The sequence below is a fragment of the Canis lupus genome, chromosome 7, assembly GCF_003254725.2.
Source record: "Canis lupus dingo isolate Sandy chromosome 7, ASM325472v2, whole genome shotgun sequence".
In the NCBI taxonomy this organism is placed as follows: domain Eukaryota; kingdom Metazoa; phylum Chordata; class Mammalia; order Carnivora; family Canidae; genus Canis; species Canis lupus.
Window position 1 is genome coordinate 40,814,295 of NC_064249.1, and position 19,581 is coordinate 40,833,875.

Genomic DNA, 19,581 nt, shown 5'->3' on the forward strand with positions numbered 1-19,581 from the left:
CGAAGGAGCCCGCCGGTCTCAAGCGGGGAGGGCCGGTAAGGGCGAGCAAGAGGGTCCGGGAGGAGGGACTCGGGCAGGGAGAGCAGGGCCGCAGGGAGAGCGCGAAGCAAGCCCTCGGAGGGCGAGAGGCGCGGCTGGCCCTTCGCCAGGCTCCCAGCGCAGGCCGTCCTCCAGCTCCGAGACAGGGACGGACAGACCGACGGCAGCGGGCTTGGGAAGGCGACCGGACAGAAGCGGGCCCACAGGATCTCGGTTGTGGCGAGGGACTTGGCTGGGATGGAGCCTCGCGCGAAAGCGGAGTGGCAGCCTCGGGGGCTGCGAGGGGCTCCGGCAGGAGAACGGCTTGCATGCTCAGGACGCGGCTCGCGCTCCCGCCGGGTTTCCGCAGGCTCGCTCCGCCGGGTCCCGGCTGCCAGAGCCACCCAGCAGGTGTCAAGGCTCCGGGACTGCAGAACTCCCCCTCCACCCCGCCCCCCCCCCTCCGCTGGCAGCGCGGCCCCACGTGAGTGAGTCCGCAGGGGCAATGGGAGAGCTCGGTCCCGGCCAACCATCCCCCTGTATTTTGGCCTTATTTCCCCAACAGACCTGTCCCCCCTCAGTTGTCAGGCTAAATATTTTGGCTTGGCGGGAAGGGCAGAGAGAGCCGGAGGTTCCAGCAAGCCAATCCGCTTGGCCCTGGGGCAGGGAGGGCGGGAGCTGGGCGCGGCTCCCATGCCCCGGAGATAGCCGGAGGAGGCCCCCCTGCCCCTCCCGACTCTGGGCCCCCGGCGGCTGCGGGTGTGGGTCGGGGACGCTCTCTCTCCCCGCCAGTCCTCGCAGCTCTCCAGGGCAGGCTTCTGTGCTGCGCTTGCTCCGGGTTGGTAGGCCTCCTGGACTGCCTTTTGCTGCGCACCCCATGCTGCCTTCCTCCCTCTGGAGGCCTCTCTGCGCCTCCTCTGCTGCCCTCAGCATCTCCATCTCCGTGCTAATCCCTCTGTCTCTGAGCTCAGACTGAGTCTCTATCTGCACCGCCTGTCACTGTCTTTGTGTCTCCTGCTGTATCTCTGTGTGGGATGCCCCCTCGGTGGGCCCCTACCCTTCCCTCCCTGCTGAAGCCCACATCTCTGTGGCCCTCAGGGCCTGCCAGACCCTGCTCCTCCCTGGAGCCATCTGCAGAAGTCAGAACCGGGACAATGGCAGTGCCCAGTCTGTGCCCATGGGTCGCATGCCTGCTGGTGATCCTCCTCTCCTTGGGATTTGGCCTGGACACACTAGAGGGTGAGTCCCCCAACACTGTCTCCGGGAGCCCCATCTTCACCCTCCCACATCCCCCAGCCAGCTGCGAAGCCAAACAACTGAGTGTCTAGACAGAACACATGTGTTTACCTCCTTGTAACATAAAGACTGGGGTTAGCTCTTGGAAGGACTTCCCACCAGCAAGGTCAGTCAGCTCCCCAGATAAACATGGTTTCCTCTCAGTTCCCTGCAATGTGAGAGGGGCCTTGACACAGAGGGATGAACAGATGTCCTCCATTCCTGCTTGTGGAACCGTGATCCCAGTAAGCCTCAATGAGAATGGCACAAGGGGGAGCATCTTGGGAGTCATTTCTAGAGCGACTGAATTCAACGGGCACAGGGATGGGATGGGTAGCTGATAACTGGACATCATGAGGTAACTGAACCCATTATGCAGACAAGGAACTGAGGTCCAAAAGGTTGGGAGGGAAAGCTGGCCTGGGGTCCCTGGCGCTGGCCCCAGGGCCTTATCCCCTAGCCCTCATACATACCTAGGGCCCATCCACTGGGAATGGGGGCTGCTTTTCATTAGTGCTGTGGGCCAACACTTCCCAAGAGCAGAGTCTGGAAGGGGAGGACCATAAAGACCAAGTGGCCCTTGTAGGTGTTCGGAGAGCCTGGGTGGGGGCAGAAGCTGAGCATGCAGGTTTCAAAAGGAGAAGGATTAAAAGCATGCCTTTCCCCAATGCCACCATTCCCTGCCAGACTGAGGCCGCTCAGGGTTCCAGTGCTCTGTGCCCACCTGAGGGGTCCTGGGACCCCTCAGACTCAGGGCTTCCTGGAGCAAGTCTAAGTCTCCCCTTCCTACAGAGACAGAGGGAAGATGCAAATGGGTTGGGGTGGGGGTGGTGGGTCCCCTGAAGAGTCCCAGTCAGGACGGCATTGCATGCAAGGACCAGCCCCTCCTGTTCTCCCCTGCTCTTTTCCACTGCTGTGCCAAGGCAGATGCCAGCCAGGAGCACCGTTGTCAGGAGGGAAGCACATCCCTGGGATGGGGTAGGGGCTGGCGTGTGGTTGTTTGCTCAGGGAACCCAGATGTTCCGTTCCCAGTGCTATGCACAGGGCCATGTCCTGAGGGGAGGCAAGCAAGGGTTAATCTGTGAAGGTCGTGGATTTGTTTTTCCAAATGACTCCCATCAGGGGAGCCCTAGAGAGGCAGGGGCATGATGGGAAGTGGCATGTGGGCGCCTTGTAGAGCCTGATTGGCCTTTGCCTGGAGGGCTACAAGTGTTTTCTCATCCTGTCTTGCACTTTTTGTGTGTGTGCTTGCTCAGACACACACACACACACACACACACACACACACACTAACAGGGCAGAGCCAAGCACAGGGACCATTCACAACAGGGAGAAGATATGATGTAAGGCCCAGGGACTGGGCCTTGGTCTGTGGGAGATGCCGAGGGCCAGGCAGGAAGCAGGAGCTAGAGAGCCTAGAGGGCTTGAGTGGCCAGCTGAAGAATTCAGACTTGAGTCTTCTGCCATGGAAGGAAGGTATCGACGGGAGCAAAGTGAGAGTGCATGGACCAGGTACCTAGCCCACTTAGGGGACTGGTCCTAGGGGCCTCAGGAAGAGAAGCCAGACACACCCTGGTCCCCAGGAGAGACGTGGACTTGGAAACCAAATGTCCATCAATTCAAACCACAGTCCCTAAAAAAAAAAAAACAAAACAAAACAAAAAAACACACAAAACACAGTCCCTGAGTGCCTGGTGGGTCCAGCTCTGAACTGTGAGCACCACGCAGGGACAGTGCTGACCAGCAAAGGCCTAGCCCTCCAGAGATCCACTCCCTAGAGGATGACAAAAATGTAGATGGCGGTTGTGGGTGCTAGAGCAAGTGCTGCCTACTCCAAAGGGGAAGTGATTAATTCAGGTCAGAGGATCAGGGAAGGTGGGCTTGACCTGCGGTTTTGGGACAAGAGCTGAGCCTTTGACCAGGCATCTAGCTCCCTCAGGCCGAGGAGGGAAGTGGGGTGTATGAAGCTCTGCTTTTCAGCTTCAGAACTCATTCATTTGTTCATGAAGTATGGACAGAGCACCAATTTTGTGCCAGGCACTATACCAGGCACCAAAGATATAGCAATGAGTTATACAAAGATACCTGCCCTTCTGGAGCTTCCAGTAAACAAAATAAGTCAATTATAAATTAGCCAGTGTTAAGATTTAAGCAGAAAAATTAAGTAGGGAGGGGGGTTGGAAGTGTTTAAAAGGAGGGGTCAGAGATGACCTCATTGAGGAGGGGACATCTGCGGAGACTTAAAGGAGGTGAGGGACCTTTAGAGGGAACAGTGTTCTGGCCAGAAGAAACAGAAGGTGCAAAGACCCCAGAGCAGAAGCTTGGCTGGCTTGTTTGAGGAACAGCAAAAAAGTCAGTGTGGCTGAAGAGAGGGAGGGGGCATGGGGTCAGAGAAGCTGTAGAGGCCTTGCCAGCTGAGGTAAGGACTTGAGCTTTCAGTTAGTCAGTCAGTGAGATGGGGGCCACCATGGGGTGGAAGACAAAGATCCATCCTGTTTTGAGAAGATCCCCTTGGCTCTACAGTGCAGAGCAGACGGGGGCGGGGGGACAAGGGTGGAAGTGGGGGGACCATCAAGGAAGCCACTGCTGTTTACCCAGGAGAAAGGGATGGTGCCAGCTGCAAAGGTAGTAACAAGTGGTTGGATATGCTGTCATTTAAAGGTTGAGCCCACAGGGTGGGGAGCAGAGGACGGGAGTCGAAGGAGACTCTGGATTCAGAGGAATGAAGTGGCAATGCCCTGAGGAGTGAGGCAGGCTGGGGAGGGAAGGGGAGCTCACGTTTGCCCACGTCCAACCTTCAAGCTGCCACAAGCCTTGAGCCTCGGAGACCCAGGGAGGAGGCCACAATAGAGCTCTGCTCCCAAGCAGGGTCCCCCTCCTCCAAAGCTGCCAGGGCAGGACCGGGTGCTCAGCCCACGGCGTGCTGATGGCTGCCTCTGACCTGTGCCCCCAGTGTGCCCCAGCCTGGACATCCGCTCAGAGGTGGCGGAGCTGCGCCGGCTGGAGAACTGCAGCGTGGTGGAGGGCCATCTGCAGATCCTGCTCATGTTCACGGCCACGGGCGAGGACTTCCGCGGCCTCAGCTTCCCGCGCCTCACTCAGGTCACTGACTACCTGCTGCTCTTCCGCGTGTACGGCCTGGAGAGCCTGCGGGACCTCTTCCCCAACCTCGCGGTCGTGCGTGGCGCCCGCCTCTTCCTGGGTTATGCGCTGGTGGTCTACGAGATGCCGCACCTGCGGGACGTGGGGCTGCTGGCGCTGGGGGCCGTGCTGCGTGGGGCCGTGCGGGTGGAGAAGAACCAGGAGCTCTGTCATCTCTCCACCATCGACTGGGGGCTGCTGCAGCCCTCGCCCAGCGCCAACCACATCGTGGGCAACAAGCTGCGTGAGGAGTGTGCCGACGTGTGCCCTGGTGTGCTGGGTGCCACCGGCCAGCCCTGCGCCAGGACCACCTTCAGTGGGCACACCGACTACAGATGCTGGACCTCCAGCCACTGCCAGAGAGGTAGGCACCAACCCAGAACACACGCGGGTGGCACCAGGAGCAGGGGGTGGGAGGGAGGGCTGGGCGGCCATAGGATGGCATGGGTCCCCACCACCCTGCAGCCCTTAATCCTCACTGGTCCTGTGAGACAGGTCCTCTCTCTGTTCCCATCTTGCACTTGAGGGAACAGAAGGTCAGAAAAGTTCAATAACTGAGTTAGCAGAAGGCTGTCAAGGGACTGGGCAGGACAGCATTTGGGAGTCAGGGGAAGGGGAAAGGACAGGTGCAGGGTGGGCAGGGCTGGCCCCAGGGCCAAGGCACAGGAACCCAATGGGGCAGCAGTTAAGTACAAAGCCAGACAGCCTGGGCCCCAGTGTCAGCTCTACTACTCTACTGGCTTTGTTCATGTAGTGTATCTGTGTCTGTTCCCTCAACTGTAGAATAATCACAGGGTTGTTATGAGCAATGAGCTGTCCTGTAATCACCAGAGCAGTGCCTGGGCCCTGGTGGGGGTTCTAGGTTCCAGGTGACCCCAGGCAGGCTAGCAGTATTGTCATGGGGCAGGGGTGGGGCGGGGGGGGACAGGAGCTGGGTAGGAAAGGAGAGGAGGAGTGACCCAGGAAGGACAGAACAGGTGGGATCTTCTTTAGGAAGCCAGGCACATGGAGAGAAAACAGAAGGAAGGAAGCAGAGCAAAGGAGGGAAGCAATGTAAGGAAGGAATAGCAAGAGGAGGAAGCAGAAGTTACGGAGAGAAAAGGAAGATCTTCCAGAGGCTAGGAGGAGATCTGGGGTCCCCAATCCAGGGCTCCTTTGCCCCAAAGCCTGGGCAGCAGGGCAAAGGGTAACCAGATCCCTGCTGTATCTGCTAGGCCCCATCTCCCCATGCCTACCTGTTGGCTGTAAACACAGTGGCTGCGCGTCCTTTCTCATGTACAGTGTCAACAAGCCCTGGCTGACCTCTACCATATGCCCTACTCCCACAGATGTTGGGCTGCCACCGGCCCCAAACCCACGCACTGCTGCTTGGGGCCACCTCCTGCCCAGGGCACAGAGCTGAAGAGGGTAGAGGCATGGGCAGGGCATGGGTGAAATGACCAGTGGCGCCCCCTCACTGCACACACTCCCAGGCCCACTGGCCGCAGGCCTCACTGCCCAGGAGAAGCTGGCAGGTTCCCCCTGGCACCATGCCCAGGGAGGATCTGTGCACCAGGCCTAGACAAGACAGTAGGCTGGGTAGAGGCAGCCCTGCTGGACAAGGTCACTTCTCTGTCCTGAGCTCTGACAACCCTGACCAGGCACTGTGGGAGAGGGGAAGCCACAGAGCGGAGCCATGGTCCTTGTCCTCAAGAGCTTCATCTGAGGAAAAGGGGGCCAGTAACCATTGTCATTTGAGTTGGAGGAATTTGGATGCAGACTAATAATGCTATCCCAGGGGGAGGGGGTGGCGCCAGAACCAGTGGGGGAGGCCTAACCAAGCACTCTGTCCACAGTGTGTCCCTGCCCCCATGGGCTGGCCTGCACAGCTGGGGGTGAGTGCTGCCACACTGAATGCCTGGGGGGCTGCAGCCGGCCGGAAGACCCCCGCGCCTGCGTCGCCTGTCGCCACCTCTACTTCCAGGGTGCCTGCCACCGGGCCTGTCCTCCAGGCACCTACCAGCACGAGTCCTGGCGCTGTGTCACGGCAGAGCGCTGTGCCAGCCTGCGCTCTGTGCCCGGCCGCACCTCTATCTTTGGCATCCACGAGGGCAGCTGCCTGGCCCAGTGCCCTCCGGGCTTCACCCGCAACGGCAGCAGGTGAGTGTCAGGGGATGGGGGCATTCTTGGATCAGTGAGGAGGTCCACACTGGTCCAGGGCTCATTCCACATCCTCCACTTGCCCCTGCTAGCATGTTCTGCCACAAGTGTGAGGGGCTGTGCCCCAAAGAGTGCAAGGTGGGTACCAAGACCATCGACTCCACGCAGGCGGCACAGGACCTGGCGGGCTGCACCCACGTGGAGGGGAGCCTCATCATCAACCTCCGCCAGGGCTGTCAGTACCTTCCTCGGGCCCACACCTCTCCTCCTGGTCATGCCCCCTACAGTGACCCAGCTAAAGCACTGCTTTCCATCACCCCGGGTCCCAGTCCTGAGGGTCCCCCTCCTGGCACCCCTAGTCAGCACCTTCCCCCTACCCCCTCACCCCTGGCGGCCATACATACAGTTCCATCACTTTCCCCACCCTGCTCCAGCCCTGTCTTCCCCATTTCCAGACAACCTAGAGCTGGAGCTGCAACAGAGCCTGGGGCTGATAGAGACCATCACTGGCTTCCTCAAGATCAAGCACTCCTTTGCCCTCGTGTCCCTGGGCTTTTTCAAGAACCTCAAACTCATCCGAGGGGACGCCATGGTGGATGGGTAAGGGGCAGAAACAGCCTCTGACCAGCTCCCTCTATCACATTTCCTTCCTAACACTCCCACAACAGGGGGAAAGAGCATGGGCTCTGGAATCAGCTCTGCTGTGTGCTATTTGTGTGACACTGGGTAGGTTAACTTAACTTCTCTTGTCCTCAATTTTCTCATCTGTGAAATGGGATTCACATAACAGTACTTATTTCTTAAGACTGTCGTGAATATTACTTACATTGTTATGTGTAAAGCACTTAAAACAGTGCCGGAACACAGTGTACACTATACAAGTTATGGTGACATCAAACTGCGCATGGGTTGGCTATGTTCTGTGATACTCTCAGCTGCAGAGCAAGATGGCCTGGGTCTGAAACCTATCCCTGCCACCTACCAGTCAAGACCTATCTGTACCAGCTAGGATTTTCAAAATACAGAGTTATTTATTTATTTGTTTATTTGAGTGTGGGGGAGGGAACAGAGGGAGAGAATCTTTTTTTTTTTTTTTTTTTTTTTTTTTTTTTTTTTTTTTTTTGAGGGAGAGAATCTTTAGCAGGCTTCACACTTGGAGCCTGAGGTGGGGCTTGATCTCAGGACCCGGAGATCATGACCTGAGCCAAAATCAAGAGGGTGCTCAATGGACTGAGCCACCCAGGTGCCCCCAGAGAATTTTCTTAATGACCAACCAGCCAAGTGGTTTCTCATGTCTCCCCCAAACTAACATGGACCCCTAGGGGTGCCCACACTCCAGCTGGAGAAGCACAGCCCCAGGCTGAGTGCCCTCCTCCTCTGTGCTCCCAGCACAGCCTCTCTAGGAGGGACCCATGGGGCACCCCTGTTCCCCACCCCTCGCCCCCACCTCCCTGCAGCACACGGCGCCTCGACCTCCCCCAGGAACTACACCCTGTATGTGCTGGACAACCAGAACCTACAGCAGCTGGGGGCCTGGGTGGCTGCGGGGCTCACCATTCCCGTGGGCAAGATATACTTCGCTTTCAACCCTCGCCTCTGCTTGGAGCACATCTACCGCCTGGAAGAGGTGACCGGCACGCGAGGACGGCAAAACAAGGCTGAGATCAACCCCCGCACCAACGGAGACCGCGCCGCCTGTAAGGCCCAATGCCCCAACCCCGGAGACGGGACGCCCAGAATCCCCAGGCGCGCACACTGAAAGACCTCCGACACGCACCAGGGCGGGAGGGGACATTTGACGGGGACAACGTGATAGGTTCTCTAACGAGGCCGCGTGGGGAGTGGCACCCGCGGGGTCAGAGTGGAGACGCGGGAGTAGGCGACTCAGGTGGAGACGAAGGCGGCTGACAGTAGGTGTTGGCCCCCCGCCCCGCCCAGGCCAAACTCGCACCCTGCGCTTCGTGTCCAACGTGACGCAAGCTGACAGCATCTTGCTGCGCTGGGAGCGCTACGAGCCGCTGGAGGCTCGGGACCTGCTCAGCTTCATCGTGTACTACAAGGAGTCGTGAGTGCCGGGGCGGGGCCAGGGCGGGCGGGGCGGGGCCAGAACCACGTGGGGCGGGGGCGGGGCCAGAGCCCCCTTGGAGCCGGGCCAGGACATGCTGGGGCGGGGTCGGAACCAACCAGGCCAGTCTGTTCCCAAAAGCGTTCGGGTGAGAGCAGGGTGCAGCGAGGCTGTAGAGAAGCAAGAAGCGGGGACCCCGAAGTCTCACTCCCTTGTAGGGCCCATGTCTGGCTCTCCCCTCACTTTATTCACCTCTCCGTGCCTCAGTTTCACCTCACCAGTGAAATGGAAGGTCAGAACTTCTGAGAGATCAAGAGAGGCGCCCTCCTGGGAAGGCTTGGATAATTAAACTTCAATTCACTATGCTAATGTTCCGTACTGACCACACGCTCCTGCCCCAGCAGCGGTTTGGGGAGTACCCACTAATTTGGCCGGTTTTATCCGTAGCTCTGCCAGCATTTCATTAAAGTCTGAGGAGGGGAGTCAGCAGCAACAGCCAAGGACAAAGGGCTGCTCTTTTCTTTGGAGAAAGCGTACTGACCATAGCAGGAGGGATAGTGGTTAGACCACAGGAAAGATTTCTCCAAAAGGATGGCTAGGAATCAAAACTAAAATTCTCAGAGGAGAGGTGGGCTTGGGATGGCAAGCTGGGAGTGCAGCAGTAAGGAGTACTCCCGTCCTGGTAGACAGAAGATGGGAGCCACCTGGCTTGGAAGCATTCCTGTGAACTAAAACTGAGAGGTATTAGTTTCCCACTAGCACAGGGGCCTGGCATGGGAGGAAAGGGAGAAGTCAATGGTGGGAGGCCGGCTCAATGGCCAAGGCTCTCCTGAGCTTCAATGGTAGGTGCAGGTCTCCAGCATGGGAAGCTAGAGGGTTTGCTAACTACAAATTCTTGGGTCCCACCCTCATAGATTCTGATTCAGTTAGTCCTGGAGAGCCTGTGAATCTGCATTTCTAACAAGCTCACAGGTAATCCTGAATCTTCTGGTCGATGGACCACACTTTGAGGAGCACTAACATGGGCTGGCAGTGTGCATCCCCTGCCTGGCTTGTGCAACTCACAATCCACACAACTATATCCACCTGCCTCTGGGCTCAAAAGATAGAGAATCTTAGGGGTCCTTCAGGAAGTTCCCCTAGCATCACTGCCTTGCAGCCTGGCTGTAGCTATGCTCACTCAGACATGCTGTGGGTCCTGTCTCAATCCCAGCTCTGAGCATACTCAGTGAGTGAGTGCTCCCCAAAAGCAGGATGCCTTCATGCATACTGGAAAAAGAATGATAATGACAGTCTCAGAGAGGAGGGGTTGCTAGAAACCGGGGTGGGGCTCCCCTCAGCTCCAGGGATATGGTTTGCAGCCCATTCCAGAATGCCACAGAGCACACAGGTCCAGATGCCTGTGGAACCCAGAGCTGGAACCTGCTGGATGTGGAGCTGCCCTTAAGCCGCACCCAAGAACCCGGGGTAACTCTAGCACCCCTCAAGCCCTGGACACAATATGCAGTGTTTGTACGGGCCATCACACTGACCACTGCTGAGGACAGCCCCCACCAAGGAGCCCAGAGCCCCATCGTCTACCTCCGAACCCTGCCTGCGGGTAGGCTGAAGACTCTGAAGGGGGTGGGAGCTAGATGCCCAAGTCCTAATGAGAATGAGGGAACCCAGCACCCGAAATAGAGAAGCTGGGTTGCTGAACACCTGGCCCCTGGAGATTGGGAAGCCAGATGCTTGAGTCCTAGAAAGAACAGGGGGCATTCGCCTAGGTCCTAGGGAAGCTGTGGCTGGGTTGTGCAGGGGGACTTGAGCCAATTCAAGGGCCTTGGAGGAACATGATAGGAGGGCCAGGATTCTGAGTTCCAGGAAGGGGAGGTTGAGGGTCAGGGATGCTTGGACCTCAAAGAGGAGCCCATTACTGGACAGGACTTGAAAGGGGGATCCACCTCCCCTCAGCCACACCCTACTTACTTCCCCAGCGCCCACTGTGCCCCAGGACGTCATCTCCACGTCCAATTCCTCGTCCCACCTGCTCGTGCGCTGGAAGCCACCGATTCAGCGCAACGGGAACATCACCTACTACCTGGTGCTGTGGCAGCGTCTGGCGGAGGACGGCGACCTCTATCTCAACGACTACTGCCACCGCGGTGCGCGGGGAGCAGCCCGGGCCTGAGGGTCGGGGGCGCTGGCCCGGGGCGCTGTACCAGCGTCTGACCGGGTCTCTCCCCGCGCCGCGCCAGGCCTGCGGCTGCCCACCAGCAACAACGACCCGCGCTTCGACCGCGAGGACGGTGAACTCGAAGCCGAGATGGAGCCGGGCTGCTGCCCTTGCCAGCACCCACCGCCTGGGCAGGTCCTGCCGCCGCTGGAGGCGCAAGAGGCCTCGTTCCAGAAGAAGTTCGAAAACTTCCTGCACAACGCCATCACCATCCCCAAGTGCGGCGGGATCCGGGGGCAGGGCGGGCTCGGGGGGAGGGGAGGGGCGGGTCTCGCTGGGCAGGGGGATGGGGCGGGGCCTGAGCCGGCCCTCCTCGGTCTCCCCAGGTCCCCCTGGAAGGTGACGTCCGTCAATAAGAGCCCTCAAAGGTGAGCCGGGCGGGACTGAGGGCGGGGGGAGGGGGGCCGGGGCGCGGCCGTGCGTCTGACTCGCGCACTCCCCAGACATGCGGGGAGGCACCGCCGGGCGGCCGGGGCGCTCCGGCTTGAGGGCAACAGCTCGGATTTCGAGATCCAGGAGGACAAAGTGCCCCGGGAGCGAGCAGTGTTGAGTGGTCTGCGCCACTTTACGGAATATCGTATCGACATCCACGCCTGCAACCACGCGGCTCACACCGTGGGCTGCAGCGCGGCCACGTTCGTCTTCGCGCGCACCATGCCGCACAGTAGGTGTCCCCGCTCGTGCCACCGGCTCAAGAACTCTACCCACTTAATGCTCCAACTAGCAAGTGGGACCTCTGGATCAGTCCACAGCCTGGCTCTCCTCCCAGTTCCCATAAGTCCCGAGCTTCCTGGACACCCCCTCCCCCGTTTAGCCCCCTTGCGTTTGATCCTGACTCTGAAACAGTGGGGTTGGGCTGGCTGATGCCCTCTCCCACAGGAGAAGCTGATGGCATCCCAGGGAAGGTGGCCTGGGAGGCAGCCAGCAAAAGCAGTGTCCTCCTGCGCTGGCTGGAGCCACCTGACCCCAACGGACTCATCCTCAAGTATGAAATCAAGTACCGCCGCTTGGGAGAGGTAGGTACCCCAGGAGGACCCCCAAACCTGGACCCAAGTAGTGCCTCCATCCTCTTCCCAGCCAGCTCTTCTGTATTGCCCCCAGGAGGCCACAGTGCTATGTGTGTCCCGCCTACGATATGCCAAATTTGGGGGTGTCCAGCTGGCCCTGCTGCCCCCTGGAAACTACTCCGCCAGAGTTCGGGCAACCTCGCTGGCTGGCAACGGCTCCTGGACAGAAAGTATCGCTTTCTACGTCCCAGGCCCAGGTAGACATGGCCTCTGTCCCAGACCTGCGCTCCCATAGTCCCAGCTGGGGCCCCAGCCACATTGCCTGTGGTGGAAACCACAGGAACCGGGTGGCCACTCCACCCCCATTCCTCCCCTGTTCTCACTTCCCCGGTGAAAACAGAATTGTCTTCTACCCTCTGACTTCTCCATCTTTGACTCTACCATCTGCTGCCCTCTGACCACCAGAGGAGGAAGACTCCGGGGGGCTGCACGTCCTTCTCACTGTCACCCCCGTGGGGCTCATGCTGTTCATCATTCTTGCCGCCCTCGGTTTCTTCTACGGCAGGAAGAGGTGACGATGCACAGGTTCCCACCCCCTTCTCCCCCAGCCCTCTCACAAGGTCAGTGCCACCTGCGGGTGGTATATGAGACAGCACAGAGGATGTTCCTTAGAAGCAATAACTCATCCCCTGGGGCAGCTTGGAGGAGACACACCTCTCAGTCTAGGTGACCGACTCCACCCATTTGCCGGGACTTTTCCCCTACCTTACCAGTGGAGGTCCCACCTCCTGAGACTCCCCAGTCTAGGCACACTGGGACTATTAGTCCTCATGTTCTCAGTCAATAAAGTGGGAGAAGAGACAGGAGACTCACTGTGTGCCCTGGGATAGTTGGTGCCAGATGCCCCTGCGGCTGAACACAAGAGGGAAAAGGAGGCAGGCTTCTAAGGACTACCTGAGGAGGCAGGAACTGCCCTCTTCCTGTGCTCCCTATTACCAGCCTGTCCAATCCCAGATCCCAGGACAAGGACCAAGACCAGCTTGGAAAGTCATCCTGATCAGGGATGGGAGGGAGTATGGTCAGTAACTTCCCTCCCCCTTGCAGTACCCTCTTTCTTGTCTTCTGACATTGCTCCTTCCTTCCTGAGGACAATTCCTCACCTCCCCTTGCAGAAACAGCACCCTCTATGCCTCAGTGAATCCGGAGTACTTCAGCGCCTCTGATAGTAGGTCTGGGAGTGGGTGGACAGGTGTGTGGACAGAAGGGGAGGAGATATTCTTAGAGAAGACAGCCTTGGGACCCAAGCCCTTCTGAAGAGGAGAGAGGTGGGTTGGGGCGTGGCAGAGAGCAGTGTTCTCTCCTGGTGACCCCACCTCCTCTTAGTGTACATCCCTGATGAGTGGGAGGTGCCTCGGGAGCAGATCTCCATAATCCGAGAGCTGGGCCAGGGCTCCTTTGGGATGGTATATGAAGGCCTGGCACAAGGACTAGAGGCTGGAGAGGAGTCCACACCCGTGGCCCTGAAGACAGTGAATGAGTTGGCCAGCCCACGAGAACGCATTGAGTTCCTCAAGGAAGCTTCTGTCATGAAGGCATTCAAGTGTCACCATGTGGTAAGGGATGCTAGGGGACATTGCCAAGGTAGGGTCATAACTAGGATGAAAGTCATATGATAAGAAGGAAAGGGCCAAGGATGAGATCAGGGTACCATCAAGGTCAGGGTTAGGAATATGGTTAAGGTCCTAATTGAGGTAAAATTCATGGTTAGGATTAGAGTCAAAACCAGGTCATGCTGGGGCCATGGTAGAATTATGGCTAGGGCTGAGATCAGTCATGGGTGGGGGTCAATATTGAGTGTTCAGATCATTATTAGGATCATGATAAGGCTCAAGGTCAGAATTGGAATCGTGAAGATTGGAATGATAGTTATGATCAAGGTCATGGGTTAGAGTTAGGGTCATTGTTAGATCAGGATTAGGGTTATGGCCATGGTTGGGTTTAGGGTCCGGGTTGGTGTCTGGCTCAGGTTGTGGTCACAGCGGGTCAACATTTTGGCCAGCTGGTCAAGGGGACCTGGGTAGACCTGCAACCAGACTCTTTGTCCATCCCAGGTACGTCTCCTGGGTGTTGTGTCTCAAGGCCAGCCAACTCTGGTCATCATGGAGTTAATGACTCGTGGGGACCTCAAGAGCCATCTTCGATCTCTGCGGCCTGAGGCAGAGGTAGAGACCAGGAGTACCCTGAGCAAAGGGGCTGAGGGAGTTGGAGAAGACTTGGGCACAGTTGGAAGGGGGGATCCCTGGGCAGGAGTCCAAGCTCTAGGTACCCTTGTCACCAGCCCCCTCTCTTGGCTCTAGAACAACCCTGGGCTCCCACGGCCAGCACTGGGAGATATGATCCAGATGGCTGGTGAGATTGCAGATGGCATGGCTTACCTCGCTGCCAACAAGTTTGTGCATCGAGACCTGGCAGCCAGAAACTGCATGGTGTCCCAGGACTTCACCGTCAAGATTGGGGGTACAGGGGGATCCCTGGGTGGCTCAGCGGTTTGGCGCCTGCCTTTGGCCCAGGGCGCGATCCTGGAGACCCAGAATCGAGTCCCACATCGGGCTCCCGGCATGGAGCCTGCTTCTCTCTCTGCCTCTCTCTCTCTCTCTCTCTGTCTATCATAAATAAATAAATTTTAAAAAAGGATTTAAAAAAAAAGATTGGGGGTACAAGGGTGCCAGGCGGGTGGGGGGCAGCCTGGGGAGTAGAGCAACTCTTCTTAAGCTAAGCTAGGAGACCCAGGCCTGGCCCACAGCTCTGTCCCTGACAGCCCCCACCCTGGATCTCAGCCTTCTTCCAAGGCCAGAGGGGTTGTAGTGGGGTGATCTCTGAGGTTCTTTGAGCCCTTACCTCTGGGATTCTTGGAGGCCAGGAAGGAGGAGAGGGCTGGGAGAAGTATCCCGGGGGCAGGGGCTGGTGTGTGGTCCTGCCGCCCCATACCTGCCCACCTTTGCTTTCCAGACTTCGGGATGACTCGAGACGTGTACGAGACAGACTATTACCGCAAGGGCGGGAAAGGGCTGCTGCCCGTGCGCTGGATGGCCCCCGAGTCCCTCAAAGATGGAATCTTCACCACACATTCGGATGTTTGGTGGGGCCTGGCTGGAGCGGAGGGCTCAGGGGATGTGGAGGCGGGGTCCGGGGAGAGGCCTGGGTGCACTGAGCAGCATGCAAGGTGCTGGCTGGGCTTAGGCCCTTCTGCGTGTCCTCCAGGTCCTTCGGGGTGGTGCTCTGGGAGATCGTGACCCTAGCTGAACAGCCCTACCAGGGTTTATCCAACGAGCAGGTGCTCAAGTTTGTCATGGATGGTGGGGTCCTGGAGGAGCTGGAGAGCTGTCCCCTTCAGCTGTAAGTCACTCTTGCCCCACCCCTCCCTCATCGCTGCTCTGTCTACCCTGCCCTGCCACCATGATTCTGGCCTGCCTCCTCTGTCCACTGGTCCCCAGCTCTGAGGCTTCCTCCTCTAAATCCCCACTATAACTATTTACCCCCTTTGGCCCTCCCAACGGAGTCCCCCATGGTCCCCCTTGTGCCAGCTGGCCTCTCATGCTGCCCCCACCCCACCAGGCAAGAACTGATGAGCCGCTGCTGGCAGCAGAACCCACGCCTGCGGCCCACCTTCACCCACATCCTGGACAGCATTCGGGGGGAACTGCGGCCCTCTTTCCGCCTCTTTTCCTTCTATTACAGCCCAGAGTGCCAGGGGAGCCAGGGGGCCCTGCTGCCTAATGCCAAACCCAACTCCCTACCAACCCCAGAAGGGGCTCCCTCAGACTGCATGCCCCAAAATGGGGGTCCAGGGCACTGAGGGGACCCTTTCCCAGGATGTCTGGCCTCCCCGGGGGGTGAACCAGATTGGGCCAGAGAGCAGGAGAGGAAAGATGGGGTGGGTGTGTGTGTGGGGGGGGGGTCAGAGCAGACTCACTGTAAGGATTTTCTCAGGAGTCTGAATTCTCTTCGAGAGAGTGAGCGAGGTCACAGCAGGAGGAGTGGACCAGAGGTCCAGGCCCTGAGTAGGAGCCCCTACTCAGACTGGAAAGAGGGGCTCACCTATCCAGAAGGCAGGGTCCAGAGAACCACATCCTCAGCTTTGGGTCTCCTGTGGACGTCTGAGGCCATCAACACACTTGATACCAGAAGAGCAACCTGCATCAGGCCTAGAAGCCTCCCTGTCCATGTTTGGGATGCTGGGGATGAGGTGTCCACACCACTACCCTCGTCTTGGTGTCTCCCCTCCTCCCCCCTGCCTCATGCATCAGTTGGTGTGGGGAGAATCCAGAGGCCTGGGTGAGCACCGTCCCAAACTGGCCCCGAGGCCTGCCTCACTACTTCCTCTCCTTTGCTATACCCAGGGACCCCCCATGTTTGGTGCTCCTCCTCCCTTGTCCCCAGGGGCATCCCCTGGTGCAGATTCACCCCTTCTCCCAGGCCCTTCCTCTGGACCTCCCTCCTACCCTCGGATGATTGAGGCTTTAAGAGCCTTGTTTCCTCCCTGCCCTCTGCCCTGCCCCCCACCCCTGCCTCTCACGGGAGGGCTGGAGAAGACACAATAAATGCTGAGGTCTGTTTGTGCCCTGTCCAGGGCAGCCCATTATCTCTCCATCTATATGGTGTTAACACTGGCTGAACTTCCTCCCTCCCTCTTTGGGGACTTGACACGGTGACCCTGAGACAGGGACAAGGATAAATACACTGCTGTCAAGCCCCACCTCTGTGAGGACCCAAACAGCCAGGGTCGCCATGGCAGGGAAGCAGGACCGCCCCCCTTTTATCTGCAGCTGGGCTAGGGTGGTCAGAGGTGGTGGGGCCCAGCAGGGAAGCTTTGCATCTGGCCCCCAGCCTCACCCCAACCCGTTCCCCATGCGTCATCTTTGGGTACCCCGTTTCATTTCCTGGGGTCTCATAGGACAGATGAGGTGGGCAGAACAGGGGGTGGGGAGGGACCCAATGACCAGTTGGCGCTGGATGCCCCTGGCCAAGGCAGGAACACACATCAGAGCAGAGTCTGTGCGTCTGGCTCCCTTCGATTACCAGGAACAGAGATGCCCCAGAGGCATGCAGCAGAGCCCAGGGGAGTTCATTTCCAGGCTCTTATGCCCTCGCCATCAGGGCATTTCAGGAGAACTGTAGATAAAGGACATAAAATCCTGGTGAGGAGGATGGCAGCAGAAGGGGCTGGGCAGGGCTCAGCATTCTGTACCAGTGTCTCCTGTGTCCAGCCTTGGGGCCAAGCTCTCGTGCTCCACACACTCCACACGCTCCACACACCAGAGGCTGGGGAGATTTGCACTTCTGAACGTGCTTGCTCACTCCTGCCCTGCAAACCATGGTCCTGAAGGCGGGGCCTGAGCAGAGTGGGCTCGAGCCTGTGTGAGACTATCTCTGCGACAGTGATTACATCCCATGTACTACCGCCCTGGCAGGGTCAGGGTGGGCAGCAAGGGTCCCCGGCCCACCGACCACAGTCCTGCCCCTGCCTGCCATCAGTGGCTGAAGCAACAGTGACCCCTAATGGTTGCTGATGGAACCACAGCTTAGGGAAAAGGAATGGGGGAGGTTCTCTCCTTGACTGGCAAGTCCCTGAGGCCTCCAGCAGAGGAGAAGGAGGGATGATCCACAGAGGAGCCCCAGAGGGAGACCCACACCCAGCACAGCGCACGCAGGCACATCTGCACTCGCGTGGTGGGGTCAAGCCCTCTCCCGCCACCCACACCCCTACCTGCACAGTACTGGATATTGTGCCCCCAGAGGTGCTGGTCATCTAGATGTGAGATGCTGAAGGAAGGGATCAAAAGTTGAAGAAAAGAGGGCTTCAAAATGCTGTCTCTGCTCAATCTCTAAAGATGAGCAGGGGGAGCATCTTGTTGAGTACGGGGAGCACGGCCAGGGGGAGGCTCTCGGTGAAGCTCTGGGAGCATAGTCAGGAGCTTGAGAACAAATCTTCAGCTACCCCTGATGCCTGACAGAAGTAGGGTCTCAAAGGGGCTGCGTGGCAAAGAGTTCCACCATCTTTGCTGTGGCCAAGGGACAGGAGTTCAGAGTGGGTGTGGTGAGGAGCAAGGGGAGCACCCTGCCCTAACTCAGGGGTATCCACCCTTCTCCAAAGCCAGGAGATTAACCCCTGCTTGGAACCTTGGCCAGAGGCAGACACTGCAGCCCCAATATTGGATACTGAGCGTTTCCCATTCGGGTCCTGGGAAGGTAGGACATCTGGCCAGTTCGGCTTCTTGGGCGAGGCCCCCACCACATTCCTCACTCCCACCACAGCAGGGAAGAGAAGACAGGGGGCCAGGGGAGAAGAAAGTGCTGGGGGAGGGGCAGCAGGGAGGCGTTCCCAGCACAAAGGTGCTGACTGAGATCCTAGGAGAGAAGGGATGGGTGGTGGCTCTCAGGGCCACAAGATTTCCCTTCCGGCCTCCCTCCCCACCAACACCCTCCAGGAGGCTCAGACTCTGAGTCACTAGGGCCTTGTCAGATGTCAGGATGGGAAAGGAGGAGTGTGAGGAGGTGGTGAGGGGAGAGACTCAGGGGAGCCCAGACCGGGTCTGTGCATGCCAGAAAAGCTCAGGGCCTGCCCCACGAGCTCTTCCCTCCTCTGCCCACTTGTGAACAACAACAGGGAGACTTTCTGCTTGGTCCCTACCAGAGATGGAGAAATAGAGGGCCACCTGGGTCCCCCTGGGTCCCCACCTGTCCAGGTTGTGTCAAGCTGGTCCTTGTGCAGAACTGCCAGAGGGAAGGCAGAGGTGCAGGGAGAGAGGGCGGATGGAGGATCCACGGAAGACTTGGTGGCGGCGGGGAAGAAATCCTGAGACTATAAAGAAGGACTCTCAAGAAAACGAGACAGGCCTCTTCCCTCTGGGAGGCAGAGGAAGGAGAGACTTGGCACAAAATGTCGCACATCTTGGTGAGGCAAGAAGATAGAGGGGGGCAGGAGGGGGCAGCCGGCATCAACCCCCACACAGGAGGATGGAAGGTGATGTTGTGAAAGTCGGTGGGAGGGGCAGAGGAGGCAGGAGGCCTCTCTTGAAAACTGCCTTACCTAAGGGAGAGCCCCCCCACCCCCCATGAAGGAAGGTCAAGAGCTGAAATAAAATCTTGAAGGCCAAGCACTCTGTGAGCCGCAGAGCACTACACAAATGCTCCTTGTTAAGCCGTTGTGGTATCATGTGAAAGATGCTGCAGGAGTGGGTTTAGTGCCGTGGAGCAGGGCGGGCACGGTGAGCTGCAGAGCGACAAGAACAGGCTACAAATGATACAAATCCTATTTTTTGCATTTACACGTACAAACTCAGAAAACTATATGGAAGTGTAACTCTACAGCCAAGGGGTGGGAACTTGGACGGCATGTCTCCTGTTTGCTTATCTTCTCAGTATGTTTGTTAAAGAACGTACCTTATTTATATGGTGAAAAACAAGCAGTCTCCTTTTAAGAGAAGCCTCCCGGTGTGGGTGGCTGAGGTCCAAGGCTTCGGATGGGCGAGGTCAGACCTGCAGGGCCCCGGTTCACCCTCTCTCTGCTTGTTTGGGTACCACAAAGTCTGATCCATGCATATTCTCCTCAAACATTGTTTCTTCCATGTTCTGGGCAGGGCCGAGGTCAGTTTTCATGAATGTAGGAACACAGCATGCTTCTGTAACCCCGTGATGTCTTCTACCTGGAAAGATGTGAA

General features: G+C 58.2%; 1 protein-coding gene across 2 annotated transcripts; it reads left to right on the top strand.

Moving 5' to 3' along the window:
- The first annotated feature begins 740 nt into the window (after positions 1-740).
- On the top strand, positions 741-16,514 carry INSRR (insulin receptor related receptor). 2 transcript variants are annotated; one of them, XM_025430793.3, is made up of 23 exons: positions 741-856; positions 1,117-1,257; positions 4,247-4,798; positions 6,270-6,573; positions 6,666-6,808; positions 7,029-7,173; positions 8,056-8,270; positions 8,512-8,638; positions 10,000-10,238; positions 10,615-10,782; positions 10,876-11,071; positions 11,180-11,221; positions 11,297-11,517; positions 11,733-11,869; positions 11,955-12,117; positions 12,326-12,431; positions 13,033-13,085; positions 13,244-13,473; positions 13,972-14,082; positions 14,218-14,377; positions 14,870-14,999; positions 15,122-15,256; positions 15,476-16,514. In XM_025430793.3, exons 2-23 carry the CDS (start codon positions 1,173-1,175, stop codon positions 15,714-15,716), a joined length of 3,903 nt encoding a protein of 1,300 aa, XP_025286578.3. In that variant the 5' UTR covers positions 741-856; positions 1,117-1,172; the 3' UTR covers positions 15,717-16,514. The 2 variants fall into 2 exon arrangements, with proteins under 2 accessions (XP_025286578.3, XP_048968482.1); XM_049112525.1 differs by having other exon boundaries at positions 15,851-16,514.
- Positions 16,515-19,581: the final 3,067 nt, after the last annotated feature.

Coding starts and splice junctions, on each gene's coding strand:
- INSRR (XM_049112525.1), top strand. CDS start 1,173: ATGGCAGTGCCCAGTCTGTGCCCATGGGTCGCATGCCTGCTGGTGATC. Junction 4,799..6,269: donor CTCCAGCCACTGCCAGAGAG/GTAGGCACCAAC, acceptor CTCTGTCCACAG/TGTGTCCCTGCCCCCATGGG. Junction 7,174..8,055: donor GGGGACGCCATGGTGGATGG/GTAAGGGGCAGA, acceptor GACCTCCCCCAG/GAACTACACCCTGTATGTGC.